At 40.4% G+C, this 15,061-nt stretch overlaps 1 protein-coding gene across 4 annotated transcripts in view; it reads left to right on the top strand.

The window, feature by feature from the left end:
• The window catches only part of EBF1 (EBF transcription factor 1), a 393,734-nt gene extending 391,943 nt beyond the window's left edge, over positions 1 to 1,791 (top strand). For all 4 annotated transcript variants that reach the window (XM_081233788.1, XM_081233787.1, XM_081233786.1 and 1 more), the window contains exon 16: positions 1,216 to 1,791. In XM_081233788.1, coding sequence (XP_081089914.1) covers positions 1,216 to 1,247 — 32 coding nt within the window. In that variant the 3' untranslated portion in view covers positions 1,248 to 1,791. The remainder of the gene's footprint in view (positions 1 to 1,215) is intronic.
• Positions 1,792 to 15,061: the final 13,270 nt, after the last annotated feature.

The following is a 15,061-nucleotide window of genomic DNA, read 5'->3' as shown; positions in this document are numbered from 1 at the left end:
AAGCATCGCTCTCATCTCCACATATTTCAAAGTTGCCATCCGGAACTCTGCACTCATCCCTTTATTCCTCATACCCATCCTGTGAAATGTTCCATATCGGATGGTACCTAGTTCATACGGGGAAACACAAGCCCAGAGAAGTTAAGCACTTTGCACTGGTCACACAGCTAATTTAGCGGCAGAAGTTAAAAATAACAGCAGCCCACCTCTATTAACTAGGAGCTGATACTGGCTAAGCACTTCACACTGGTTGTTTTATTTAAATGCCCAACAACCCTAACAGTTTTATTTAAATGTCCAACAACCCTAACAATATCACAGCCCTTGCAAATACTGATACACTGCATTTCTAGCTGAGGAGGCAGAGAGGTTCAAGGAGACAAGCAACCAGCTCGGGGGGTGGTGGGGGGACATACCCAGCAGGCAGAAAAGCCAGGGGTGGAACGCTGTCAGATTCCATGCTTTTCTAAATACAGCTGTGTGTGGGTTCCTAACACGGCTTTGCAAGATTTTTGATTATCCCATACAGCCTTCCCTTTGCCTAGGATCTCTCTTTAGCTTTCCTAGGCTACAGTTTTCTAGGGACATGGTCAGACCATTCCAGAAACCCCGAGTGAAGCAGTGGCATAGAAGACATTCTACGTCCGCATCCTCTGCTTTCTGGAGCCAGTAGCCCCTTCTCCCAGGCCTGAGGACCTAAATGGAGTCACTCAGATCGCTGCTCTGAGCCTCCGTCCTCGTGCTCACACAGAGCACAGGCAGAGCCACGGGTTGTGGTAGAAACTACTGGCTGTTACAGTGGGCCAGTTTTTTATTGTATATTTTGGAAGCGAAAGGGAGGGGAAAAAAAAGAGTGACAAACTGAAAATTCTCACTATTTTGCAAGCGTTGGGCTGCAACTTTCCCAGCAGTATGCAAACTATGTGACTTTCCAGTTATGTTTTAAAATTGAAATCAGATTTGGAGGGATGCTTAGGATCTTCTTTTCTGTTAAAGACACATACACATGCTGACACACTATCATTCTTAATAAAGTACATGTATATTTTATAATAAAAACTCCTTCCCGGGAAGATGAGAAAGCACATGTGTGGCTAATATTCAACCAACATAGTGATGTGTGGGTGTTTTTTTCCATCTTTTTTTTTTTTCTCTCTCTCTTTCAGTGAGAAGTTTGGATGCAAAACCATTTACTCTTGTCTTCTCTTTTCACAGCGATATCTGGCATGATTGTTCCTCCCATGTGAAAGAATTGCCTTGAAGAATTTTATTAATGAAGAGGTTGGATTCTGCTACAGAAAGTAATCTGATACAAGTCCCAGAGTGGAACTTTTAACTCAGGCCTTTTTAAGAGGAATCACATTAACTGCAGATTTTTAAACAAACAATATCACCGACCTTGCAAATACTGAAATTGGAAGGGATCTGCTAATGCAGGGTGTTGGTTACAGTTGTTGTACCTCTCAAGTCCTTGGGGGGATATATTTATTCTGTGTTGATAAAAGCAAATCCTCTTTTTCTTTCTCTCTCTTTTTTTTTAAAGCTTAACTCGGCAATCATTTGTCTTTTATAAACCATAAAGCTGTATACAAGGGACACTATAAATAAGACTCCATGTTTTAATTTATGATGTTTTTAAAGCTGTGTAAAAGGAGAATGAAATGGTGATATTTACAAAAAAGTTTAAAAAGAAAAAAGGAAAAAAAAAAAAAAAAAAAAGCTTGTATGGGACAGAATAGGAATGCCAGTTAGATTTTTTAGAAAACTAAGGGTCGGCTTTTGCGCCTTAAAGCATATCAAGTGGTAGTTACTCGGACAGTGCATTTCCAATATCTAACTTAACATGCCACCCCTTAGCAGTGCAAGCTTATTTCTCTCTTTTGTATTGTTGTCTTAAGTAACTGTGTAAATAAATGCAGCCTGGAAAGTTAAAAAGTGATGTAAGTGATCACATTTTCCCCTTCTACTCAAAAATCCAGTGCCTCTAGACAGATCTTAAAACTGCATATTTAAACCTGACAGCACTCTCTCTCTTTTGCTTATGTCAACTTCCTTCGGAAGCCGACGGCTTCTCGAGAGCTTGGTGGCACACGTGCTGTGTGAGAATCTCCTTTGAGACTTCATGGAACAGGGTCAGGCACAGAATTCCACATTATGCCCTCCAGTTATCAAACCAAAATCCCACTTACAGTCCGCCATTTACATGGTTAAAGTTTACTCATCCTAAATGCTGACTTCATACCAATCCTTCAAAAGCTGACAAAAGCAACATGGCAGGTATTTCAGATTTCCCATCCGAGATAGCGCCTCTATCAGTCGACCCTTACCATTTGTAACATAGTAGATTGAAACGACAGGTTAAGTGCTTTGGAATTAAGAATAAAAGGAAACTGGGAGGAAGGAGAAGAAGGTTGAGACCTCCAAAACATGGTTTTCTGTTTGATGGGAATTTTTGCTCTCATTATCTGGGAAGTGTTCTTAAAAATAGGAATTAATAGCAAAGATGCAGCAAAGCTCTGAGGATGCATTTGCCTGATATTTTTTTCTTTGCTGTTGTGTTTTGTATGTAGTTATAAATACTGTAGATTTTTTGTGATTTTTTGCCAAAGTTGTTGTTCTATTTATACATTTTAATGTCTTAAGACAGTTTTTCAATATCACAAAAAAAGATTTTACTGCATATTTTGCAAAGAAAAAAAAAGCTCACTACCTTTAGCTTGCACATACTTGCAAAGTTAATTAAAAGGCTTTTTGTTTTAAAGGGGATTTTGTAAGATATCCGTATAAATAATGTATTTATCTTTGGAATTTGTACATTGCTTTCCCCTTCCTCCTTTCCCTCCAACTCCCAGTTTATTTTATTGTGTATGTTTGCTATGTGAAAAGTGCGTATTTGTTTGGCCACCTATAGTTATATTAGCTGTTTCAATGTGATTTTTAAACATTTCATTTATAGTTATTTTTAGTATTGTTTTAAACCATGCTTCATTTTTTTTAATTTTCACCCAAAAGCCATTGTCTATTTTTGTATTATTTGTAAGTTAAGAAGTTTTTTCCAATATATGGCAAAAAATAGTAGCATATTATTCTTGTAGCATTTAGTTCTGTAGATTAAAAAAAATGTATCCTTTGCTTTGGAAGCTTACAGAAAAAAACCCTAACGCTGTTTTACTCTATTAATATGCATGGAACCTCTCCCTTTGGACTGACACATTTTGTGCATTAAATTCCGGGGAGAAACTTCATAGAAATCAATGAACATACTTTCTTTCCTAAGTCTGCTTGTATATTTCCTCTGTCTTTCACATAAATATAAACCAGCAGATTGGATGCCTTAACAATGCAAATCATATTCATTTCACTTGTACATTGTAACTGTGCACCAGAACTGTCAGTCATCACTAACATTCTAAGAAAAAAGAAAAAGAAAAAAAAAAAAAAAAAAAAAACAAAGAAATCGAAAAGCACAAAAGAACTGTTTTGTTACCTTAAGACAATGTAACTTTTTCTAGTAGAGCAAGAAATTTACAACAATGCTGCAACTGTGCATGCCCCCATATGGATTTTGCAATGGTTTTCACTAGACTGTCAGAGTGCGATTTTTATGGGTTGGGGAGGGTGGGGGAGGGGTGTTGCGGGAGGGAAGGGAGGGGAGCAAAGCTGATTTTTCTTGGTGAGAAATAATAATAATGATGAATAATAATAATAAAACTGGAAAATGTAAGCAAAGTGGACGCATTGCTTCTCGGTACTCAGAAAGGTTGTCCGAATTCGTGTGCTAAGCGCTGGCCTGAAGATGTGTACAATTTAAAGCCATATTTTGTCTGGTGAGCCCCTTAACTGTTGGTGAAGGACCCGGGTCAGCCGGTGAGGTGTCGGGCTCAGACCTTGACAACAAACGCCACCCACTGTCAGCCATGTGTAGTGGTTAGAACTTTTCTTGAAAGTCCAAAGAGCCTTTAAAATGTGTATAATTTGTGTTTTGTTCCCTCTATTGATATTGATTAGATGAAAAGACGTCTGGCCCTCTGACCCTCTCTCTTCTACACAGAACTTTTTACAAGTAAAAGATGTTACCCTAAATACAGAATATGGCTTTAAGAAGAAAATGAAATAGCGAATTCAATTAAGATTTCAGTTTGGGGGCGGGGGTGGGGGTGGGGTGGGGGGTGGAATACAGCTTCTGGATGACTGGATTGCAGAACATGCCCTGGCCTCACATTGTACTAGGATGCAGCTTAATGAAGTCATCTCTAAATCTAACCTTTCACCTTCTTATCAAACTTTTGGAATAGACACACACTGTACAGTTCAATTGTTAGAGAATCTAACTACTGTAGAGATTGTTATAATTTTTTTTTTTGCAAACATTCAAGCTGTAAAAACTTTTCAACTTTCACAATATTTAATTAAAGTTACTTCCTGTCTGTGATGGCAGCTCCTAGTTGTGTATTCATTTCTCTATTTCAGATGAGTCCGAGTCCAACATAATGTAAAAGGTCTGTGTTTGCAATTACTCAGGACAGTGTTGACACCCAGAGAAAAGCAGCAAGAGTAGTCTGGGGACACCCACTTTCCCTCTTTGTCAATCCTTGGGGATTTGCTAATCTGGGATGCAAATTGAACACACACAGCGTACTGCTGCCCTCTGCTGGCAGCAGCTGGACGCGCAGTGCCCATACTGGCCCAAGGAGAGGCCAAGAGCCCCAAGGATGACACTAGGCAAGCAATGAGATCCCCCGGAAGTGACTGAATTACGAATCCAGGATCTGGCCACTCTGGAAAGCCATCCTCCGTGCTGCAAGTCTGAACCAAGCTCTTCACATACAGCTGCTAATTAATCCCAGTGAGCCTTCTGGTCAATTAATTATGTGCCCTGGCTCATTGATGAGGAGGCATGTGTGAACACAGAACTTTCTATGATCTATAGTTTTAAATCCAATGTGGATAAGACACTTTTCCTGTTGTATAAAACCAAATTTATCTGGAGTCGGGCTTCCCTGGTGGCGCAGTGGTTGACAGTCTGCCTGCCAATGCAGGGGACACGGGTTCGTGCCCTGGTCCGGGAAGGTCCCACATGCGGCAGAGCGGCTGGGCCCGTGAGCCATGGCCGCTGAGCCTGCGCTCCGCAACGGGAGAGGCCACAACAGTGAGAGGCCCGCGTACCGCCAAAAAAAAAAAAAAAAAAAAAAATTTTATCTGGAGTCAAACATTCTACAAACACCCAATAGGTCCCTGCTCCTGTAAAACGATTTCACTTTAAGTTCCATCATCATCATAAGTCTTTCCAATTGCACATTCAATGCTTTCCCTACTTTTGCAATTATTGGACTGAATAAGGTTAATGATGCTTGTAAAATGCCTTGAAAACTCAGCAAATAGGCCATGGACCAACAGAAACTTGATGACCAGAGCTAATAGGTCGTCCTACAACCACCATCACGATCATTTGTAGTGTGCATTGCTGATACACTTTTGCTCTGGATAGAGCCCAATCTGAGGTAATGAAAGACGGTAATGAATAAGTTAATAAGTAGAGAAGCTACTATCTTCTTTAAAAGAAATCTATGTTGATTAGTTTGGTCATACAATATACATTTTTGGAATTCTGTATCAGGTGCAGGTCTCCGTATTAGATGCAGAAGATTAAAAAAAAAAATGAACAAGAGGCCCCTGCCCTCAGGACACTCATAATCTCAGACAAGAGAAATCTATACTCAAAGCAGTTTAGAATGCTTAGGGCAAGACAGTCATGTCATAATGCTCCACAGAATAAAATAGACATCCACACCTCTACATACTGGTTTCTACTTTCCTTAAGGCCTATTTCCTGGAAGCATCCATTCATTCATGTAGACCTTGAGGGTTTATTGTACATCTGGCACCAGGTGAGGCCTGGTGGATTCTATAACAAGCACAGCAACACCGATCCTGCCCTCACGGATCTTACAGTTGAGCGAGGCAAGGAGACATTAAGCCACTGTAGAAGTCTAAACGAACAAACCGATAATGGCAATGAAGAAGAAGTCTAGAATGCTCTGAAAGTATATTACAGTGGGATCTAATTTAAGCTGTAGGGTTGGGGAAGGTTTCCAGAGAAAGTGACACCTAAGATGATATGTGAAGGATGAGGTAAGCAGGTGGGGTGGGCACCTTAAGCAGAGGGAATGAGGGCAGATGTAAGGATGTGGGCTTTGGGCGTGGATATGGCCCATTCAGGAACAGAAAGACTGTGTCTGCAGAGTATGCAAATGTGCAGGACGGCACCGTGGAGCTTGGGAAGTGCAATTCAGAACACGTACTGAGGACCTACTGTGTGCTTGGCACTGCGCTAGATGCTAGGATGCACTATTGTGACAAACCAGTCATAGGTCCAGCCTGTAGGGCCTCAAGCATAGCTCATAAACTTAGTGCCCCATATTTGTCCACAGGGACCATGCTGGTAAACCATGAAGTGGGTGAGCTGGGGTAAGAACAGACAAGGAACACCTCGCTTGCTCCAGGCAGTTGTTCCCACATGGGAATGTGGCCCCAGTGACTCCCATCTTTCATTTTTCAAGAATGCCAGATATATTATTGATTTTTTTTTTTTGCTGTGAAATTCTCATTTTTTAAATGTTGTCATCTAATCCAAAAATGGTGCTTTCAAAACACTGCATTGGGCAAAAAAAGAAAGTCCACGAGCCTCTAAGAATGTCAGTTTGGGACTTCTGGCCAAAAGACAAGTTACTAAAGGAGATGTTTACCCAGCTTGACTTGAGGGTCCTACTGCTAAGTCCTAGAACTAGGTCAAGGAAGGCTGCAAAGAAGGGCCTGCCTGAAGGGTGCAAATAGATGCTCTCCAGGCAGGTAAGGGAAAGCAGGGCATAGAAGGCCATGCTCAATGCCTCTGGAGCTGGCTGTAGGAGAAAATCAACATTAAATTAATCAAAAGGAATAGGAATCTGGGGGAATGGAATATATAATTATGAAAAAAACTCTATATGCTACAGTAGCCATGTCAATGTTAAATATACAGATCACTTTTTTGAAAAATCTCCTTTTGCCTTGCCAAAACGCCCTCATCAAAAAGTTCTTTTTTTTTTTTTTTGCTGTAAGGCCTTTTATTTTAATGTTTCCTTGCTGTTTTAACATTTTTAAAAGTTCATTTTTAAATAGATGTCCAGAGAAGTAAACTCTTTCTGGCACATCATGCTCATGGCCATGCCTGTCCTAGCAGGCTCCAAATCACTCACATTCTCAAGAATGTTGCTCCTGAATTATCATCCTCTCCTTCCAACATCTCCATTTCTTCTTCCTCAATATTGCTATCTAATCAGTCTACACATATGATCTCATCTTAGAGAAAAAGAAAAAACCCTTTGACCTCACTTTGCTTTCAGTCTGCCCATCGTCCTTCTGCTCCGTTTTATAGCAAGTCCTCTCTAAAGAGGTCTCTGTGTCTTTCTCTTCTTCATCTCTATTCTCTTATTATCTATATTACAATAGATGTTGGCTGCAATGATGAGTAGTGGGGAGTCTTAAACACTGTAAACAAGGGATCAAACATATATTTTACATCCTTGCAGCTACCTAGAGAATGAATTGGAGAGAGGCAGAGGGGAAAGAGAGAACAATTAGGAGGCCATTACCATGGGCAAGGCAAAAATGCATAGCTTGGACTAGAAGAATGGAAAGAAGGAAAATAGATAGGATTAGACATATTTAGTATTGTGATTACAGTCAACAATACTGTATTGTATACTTCAAAGGTGCTAAGAGACTAGGTCTTAAATGTTCTCACCACAAAATGAAATAATTATGTGATGAGATGGAGGTGTTAGCTAGTGCTATGGTGGCAATCATATTGCAATTAACATGGTGTATACCTTAAACTTATGGCATGGTAAACGTCAAGTACATCCCAATAAAAAAATACTTAGTGCATAGAACCACTAGGATTTGGTGACTGATGCAATGTGGGGATTGAGGGAGAGGAAAAAGTCAAGATAAAACTCAGTTTTCTGACTGAGGCAACCGCTATTAAAGAAATGGTCGATTTCTCTATTTGGGCCGTTTCCCTGCTATTGAGGTACGGAGCTTGATGGTGAAATCCCTTCCTACTGTTCCCTTTGCTTTCCTTCCCTCTTCCAAGTATGATCCTCTTCTCCAGAGGCTTCTATATTTACATTAGGAACGAAATTCAGTTTCCGGAACTGGAAATATTTTGCTATTTTTTTTTTTTTTAACTCAAGCATCAAGCAGTTTTCTCTCTTCTCTCTGGAGAGTTACGCTACAGTGGGACTGATTTTTATCTACTTGGCATACTTTTTTCCCACTGATTGTAGAATTTCCACATTCTATATTAAGAAGGAACGTTCCGAGCCCTGGAATGAACCACAGGCCTGAGAGTTGACCCTCTGCAGGAAATATCTTGCACAGGGAATTATGCTATAAGGAGAACCCAGTACTCCACCAAAGAGTCAACAAAAAGGAGGGAGTCCCACTGAAGTTGATTCATTCAATAACATAGATCTGGGTGGGATTCTGCCAGGAAAGTCATGGCCATAAAATGAGGGAGAGCAAGGAGAAATGAATTAGAACCAATAGCCATGCCTTCTCTCACACATTTGTCTATTCAATATATTCTTACCACGGACTTTCCCCGTGTCAAGCACTGTGCTAAGGGCTGGGGTTTGACTGCATCTTAAATAGACCCATTTCCTTCCCCCATTACTACCTAAGGAGGATTCTTTGGTATGAATCAAAGAATCACAGGAACATCATTTCATACTGTGGTAAATGCTGCTGTAACCCTAATATATCTGAGCAAGCATGTGGCTCTATCTCTGCACACATTCAAGCTACTTCAACACCCACCTTTAATTAAAAAGAAATGGATCCCTTATTCAAATCCCTTAAAGGCCAGTAAAAAGAACCTAAATGTAAAGTCCACAGCAATACCTACTAAAATTCTCTTTCTTCTACCATCCTTTTCCCTACTCCTCACCTTACTCAGACACTATCGTTCTCAATCCATCTGACAAAAGCCTATTCTGAGCTTGCATGATTTTTCTTTTTACCTCCTCACTTTCCCCATCTCTCTCAATGCATTATTTTCTTTCTCTCATTGCATTAAGTCTTTTTTCCAGCAAGAAAATCTTTCCTCTTTAGCAGAGCTGGGGAAAGGGGAGATATTGGACTGGCCAAGCATGATTTCCTTTGGCAAGCTGGGAGAGGGGAAAGTCCGTAAACACTTCCTTGTTAATAATGTTTGATGTGTTAGACTTTCGGGGCAAGAATATGGAGCCATGAGCACATACGGCAAGAGTCACGGATGTGCTCCTGTTTGAGCGAAGACCTGAAGGAGCAGAAGTCAGCAGGGCCAAGCTGGGGGTGGCGCAGACAGCATTCCAAACAGAAGCGGGCCACCCAGAGTGCAGGGCTGGTGCCATTCGAGCCTTTCCTACAGAATGCTGCCCCTTCTCAGTTCATCTCCCTCCTCTGTCGTGTCCTTTTCTTCTGCCTTCCAACATGGTTTCCTTCATCTCTGTCTATGCAACAGTCCTGATCAGCGTTCGGTTCACTGGTAGCTCTTCAAGCAGAGCCATTACCTTACTGATTCCGGTACACCTCTGGGGAGACCCTCTCCTTCTCTTTACCTTTACTCCTGCTTGCCCTATGGATTTATTGCATGGGATTCTAGGGATGTGGTGAAATTTTCTTTAATCCTTTAAAAGCAGCTGAAACCAGATGAAAGGTTAGGGGTCCCCAGTATTGCTCTTTATAATTCAAAGGTAAACATCCCTACCCTACACTTCATGCCCTAGAAACCACCACAGCCCAAAGTGCTCAACTGAAAAGGCCAACACTGAGCTCCCATTTCTTCCCACAAGCACAGTATACTGTGGCACAAGCTCATGTCCAGGAAAATCAAGGAGGTGGTATGAATGGCACCTGGCATTCCCTTGTTGGGGGCCTATTTTTACATGAGGTGATATTCTATTAACTTTATGGAATATGTTTATTAAATTCTCATAATGGTCATGAAACAGGGGAGTAATTGTCCTCAACTAAAACTGAATTACTCACCAACTTTGTATGAGGACAGAGGGTCCGTGCTGGACCTTGAAGGCCATTTATTTAAGACATATGGGCACAACAGTTACTCTATCTGTGGAATGAATTAACTCAATAATCAGTAGATATTGAAAATGGCTTCAAAAAAGGAAGTCACTCAGCTTCTCATCTATAAAAAAGAACTGATAATAAGAGTATTTATCTTAAAAGGTAACTAAGAAGATAATGTTAAATAAGCCACATAATGAGTTATCATTCAGTGCCTGGAACATATTAGCCAGTCTGTCAATGTTAGACATTGTGATTCCATTGTGTGTATGTGTGTGTGTGTGTGTATGGATGGACAGATAGATAGATAGATAGATAGATAGATCATAATATGTTTAACTGATTTCAAACTGATAGACATTAAGTTGTTTCCTATTTCTTGATATTATATGCAACACTATGATGGATATGCTTGATTTAAAAAAAGTTCTTGCAAGTCCTTTCTACTTCTTAAAAGCTAACAGTATAGTATCCCTGGCATCCAAAGTGCCACCTCAAGAAAGGATTCCTCCTTTAACAGGAAAAAACTATCCCAACAGGTACCAAATCAAACCAGAAGATGATTTGTGGCTGATGCTTGTCATAAGTACAAGAAAAACACAGATCCCCCAAATCATTATACTTTGGTACCACAGTAGGTACCAGTGAGCTCCAGACAGGAAAGAAGAAGAATCATTCTGAATACTGTCATATGTCAAAGGAAGGGGACTCTGGGCAATAAATTTGCAGGGCAAGGACCTAGCAGTGATGCTGAGGATGAGACAAGACAAAGGTTGAGATGGGTAACTCGGGGACACAAGGAAGAGAGTAAAGAAATATTTCTTATATGTTGGCATCCATAAGTCATTTCATGACGTGTGAACCTGCTAAGCCCTTTCATAGTTCAAAAAAGATAAATGAAACAGGCTTAGGTGAAATTAGATGAAATTTGGACATGATTAACACAGTTATGGAATGGACTATTAGAAACCTATCTGCCTCAGAACAAGAAATCTCTTGAAATCACTTATCCCTTCTTTGCTCACTCACTCTAATATGTAAGTGCCTAGTATGTGCCAGTCATTATGCTAGGAAATGAGTGTAAGAGCAATTGGACGTGGGCAATAATTCAGCACACAAAAAAGCAAGTTAATAAGCAAACATATAATTACATGTTGAGAAGAGCCCTCTGAGGGAAACTGGCCTGGATGCTGTCTGCCTCCTCATCTTACTGATGTTGGGCCTGGACATGTAACTTGCTGAGGTCCATGGAACATGAGCTGACATGATACAGGCAGAGGCCACAGATGTGATTGTGAATTCTGACTAGGTTCTTACACTCCAGAGATCTGCCAGGATGAGAGCTTCCTCCAGAAAGCTGTTGAAATGTCAACCTGGATCCTGAAGTGTCTACACACAGAACAGACCAGAGGCCACTGACATCTCAGAGCTGAGCTTCACTGACCCTCAGCCTGAAGCAGAGTCACCCAGCCATGCTGACAATATCAGCTGTTCCTTGGATCCACTGCCCTGCAAATCTGCAAGGGTGAGACTTAAAACTTGCTGTGGTTGTAAACCCTTGAGCTTTGTAGTGATTTGTTATGTGACATTATTGTGGCAATAGCTGATTGACATTGAAATAGAAGCCTAGAAGTGGGTGCAGTTATAAGAAAAAACTGAAAAAAAATTAGTTTAAAACTCAGTGGTGGGTGGTGAGGAACCAATGGGAGGTTGGGAGAATCACGACCTGTGTTATACAACAGAGAAAATATTTAGTAAGAATTTAGTAAAACATGTAGTAAAGGGAGTACCCAAGATAATCTAGACAGGAGACCGGGAGTGGAGTAAGGAGATTTGGAAACGAAATATTAAAAGCCTGAGCTGGCTGTAGGTAGCCACATTTGATAAGGTGCTACATGAAAGAGATGAGCTCAGAAAAAAATGGTCCAGTTTACAAACACAATTAAGAAAGAATACAGAGAACTCAGAAAACTGGGCACATGTTGTGTTGGAAAACGATACTGTTTTTCATCTCTAGACTCTTCATCCAGTAAAACATCCTCTAAGTAAAATACAGCCTAAAGGAAAAGACCAAAACAGGGACATAGCCATTAAGATACAGCTCAGGAACATAGTCTAAACCAAGAATGTGGCCACCATAGTCTCTGTTAAGACCTCTGAAAAGATTAAGCAGATTCCTTCAGCTGGATGAAGAGCCTCCCAGAAAGATCACACAGAAGCCTGAGATGCCCAAATTAAGAAGCACAATTACCTCTAAAAAGAAAGGCATTTTTGACAAGAATTATGAGTATGGCTTCAGTGAACAGAATTCAGTGGAATTCAATACAAAAATAGTCCACTCAGTTTTTGAGACAGTTGTATTGGCAGTTATGTAGCCATGCTGGATTAGAAGAGACTGTGGTCATTAGAGATGTAAAAAGACATCTGAGTCACTCACATTTCTAACAGGCAGGAAGCAGGCTGAGAAATTTTCTCAGTTACTGAGAAGGAAAAACCCTTTCCTTGCCCTTTCAGAAATGACTACAGAATAAATGAAAAAGAAAGGGTCTCCTGAAGGCAGAGCCAAGAGTTGTGGAAAAAATAGTTGTCTAAGAATCTACTTCAAGGAGGCAGAATGTGGGTGGAGTATAGTACCCTAACCCATTGATGTTGGGTTAGCCATATGACTTGCTTGGACCAATGGAATGTCAATGGATATGATGTAAATGGAAGCCATGGGGCATGCTCAGATGGCTCTGGTCTGGTAGCATTATTGTGGCAACAGCTGACACAGCAATTCCTGCTCTTGCATAGAATTTGGACCGTATGAACCTAAATGACCCTGAACACCCAATTAAAGCAGCTGCTTTTAGTCATCCTCTCTGACATCACCACTTATTATTTTCTTCATAGGCTCTTTCTCTTTCTGGAATTATCACATTTACATATTTGTCTATTTGTAAATATTTTTATTTACTGCCTCATTTTCAAGTGCCTAGAACTAGTCCTGACACATAGTAATGATAAATAGATGCCTTTTGATTTAAAGTTCCTTTCTCTCTCAAAGAGTCTGTAATTCTCACAAGCTTAGACTGCATTGGGGATATTATGAAGACATTGTTTTTTGCCTTCAATAATGCTTCAAAATACTGGTATCATTAGTTTAAAGGGCATCTTTGATCAGAGATAGTTATAACTCATTGGGAATACCCATATCGTATGGACTCTGAATTAGTGATTTCTGGACAAAAGCAGGAAGTGGAATCATTTCCAAGTAGTGATTCAGAAGAACAAGTAATCTGGGAGACAGTCTTCTAGACTGACTTGTGATGAGCAGAAGACCACGGTGTGTTAATTCCAGTATATTCATCTTAAATTGCTGATAAAGTTGTCTATATAGGGCAAAGTGATAATTATTGGAGATAATGATGGAAACTGATGAAGTCAAAACTAGGCACCACAAAATAAACCTTAACTGTAAGGAATAAAACCCAAGAAACATCAAGCTATCTTTCTCAATAGCTATCAATGTATCTCTGCATTTTTTGTCCATGGAGATCTCTCAAGGTTGAATTGGTTTCTTTATTCAACTGGCAGTATGCTAGGTGCTGGGAGAACCATGGCGAGCTAAGCCAGAAATGGTCTTTGCTTCAGGGAGCTTTCCATTTAGTAAGAGAGGCAGACCTTAGTGAGATATACATGTGACTAAATGCAGTATGTTAAACCCTTCTAGGGGCCATGTAGGAGGACAGGAAACCAAGAGATCATCTAAAGACTGACTTTCTTTGAACCATCAAGGAAAGCTTCCTCTGAAAAAATGGTGTTCAAGCTGAGATCTGAAGGATGAATAAGGCAAGAAAGAACATTACAGGAAGAATGAATATCATGTGCAAAGGACCTGAGAAAGATCACTGTGGCTGGAACAAGGGAAAGACAGGTGAAAGATGAAGCTGTACAGATGGCAAGACCCAGATCACAAAGAGCCACGTAGTAAGGAGTCTGGTTTTTGTCTAAAGGGTTGTTTAAAAAAAAAAAAAAAAAGCCATTGAAAGGTTGACTGAGAAATTTATCAACCAGCTTCCAAGAGACTTAGGTAGACATTGCAGACAAATATTGGGGAGCACTTGGAAGATAGTTCTCAAATATTGATAACTCTCCTCCACTAGTGAGCACCTCTGGGCTAGAACCAAGAAAGAGTTCTGTTTGCCACATCTTGCCCAGGATGCTATGTGTCAACTCATAATGGTTGGTTCACCTTTACCTTTCCATGAAGCCCATTATGTTTTAAACAATACCCATCAGATCTTGTAAGGCTTGATATTTATTTTGTTTCAACTATCACTCTTTTTTGTCAAGTCTAGTCTCATGCACAGCAGGTGAACCTTAATGGCTTAAGGAATAAATAGAAAGCTGACGGGCTCACACCCATTAACTAATGGATTACTAAGCAAAAGGGACTACGTTCCACCCCAGCGCACTTAGCCCAGGGTTGCTAGGAATTTTAAAGACTCCAAGCTAACACTTCACGGGCCCAGGGGAAAGGAGCTCAAACTCAAGTATCGTTCCTTTGATAGACAGGTGAATGAACGTGGCTATCATTATGTAATCACACAACTTAGGAGTTATTTATTATCGACTGCACAACACATTCTAGAAACATACTGGAGACACTTGGCCTGCCAGCTTGGTACATTTGTTGGCTCTAACCTGGCAGACAGAAGGATCCTGATGGGAGAATCACTTAGTCCTCTTGCTTGTACTCACTCCATTGGTGTCCCAATATTTCATGGGAAAATACGTAAGGAATAGCAGGCTATTTTAAATACATTTCTTTGAAGTAAATGTGCCTGACATTCTGTTATCTGGAATGCTCCACACCTCTGTAAATTAGTCACCTTGCATGTTGTGTCCAGACCTTCCTTCCAGTCTTTAATCAATTGTTTCAGATATATGTGTCTCATTAGCATCCGAGCAA

Source organism: Mesoplodon bidens (assembly GCF_964165515.1).
Source record: "Mesoplodon bidens genome assembly, chromosome: 4".
NCBI lineage: Eukaryota > Metazoa > Chordata > Mammalia > Artiodactyla > Ziphiidae > Mesoplodon > Mesoplodon bidens.
Note: the sequence above shows the minus strand (reverse complement) of the source record. Positions and strands in the feature narration are given on the sequence as shown.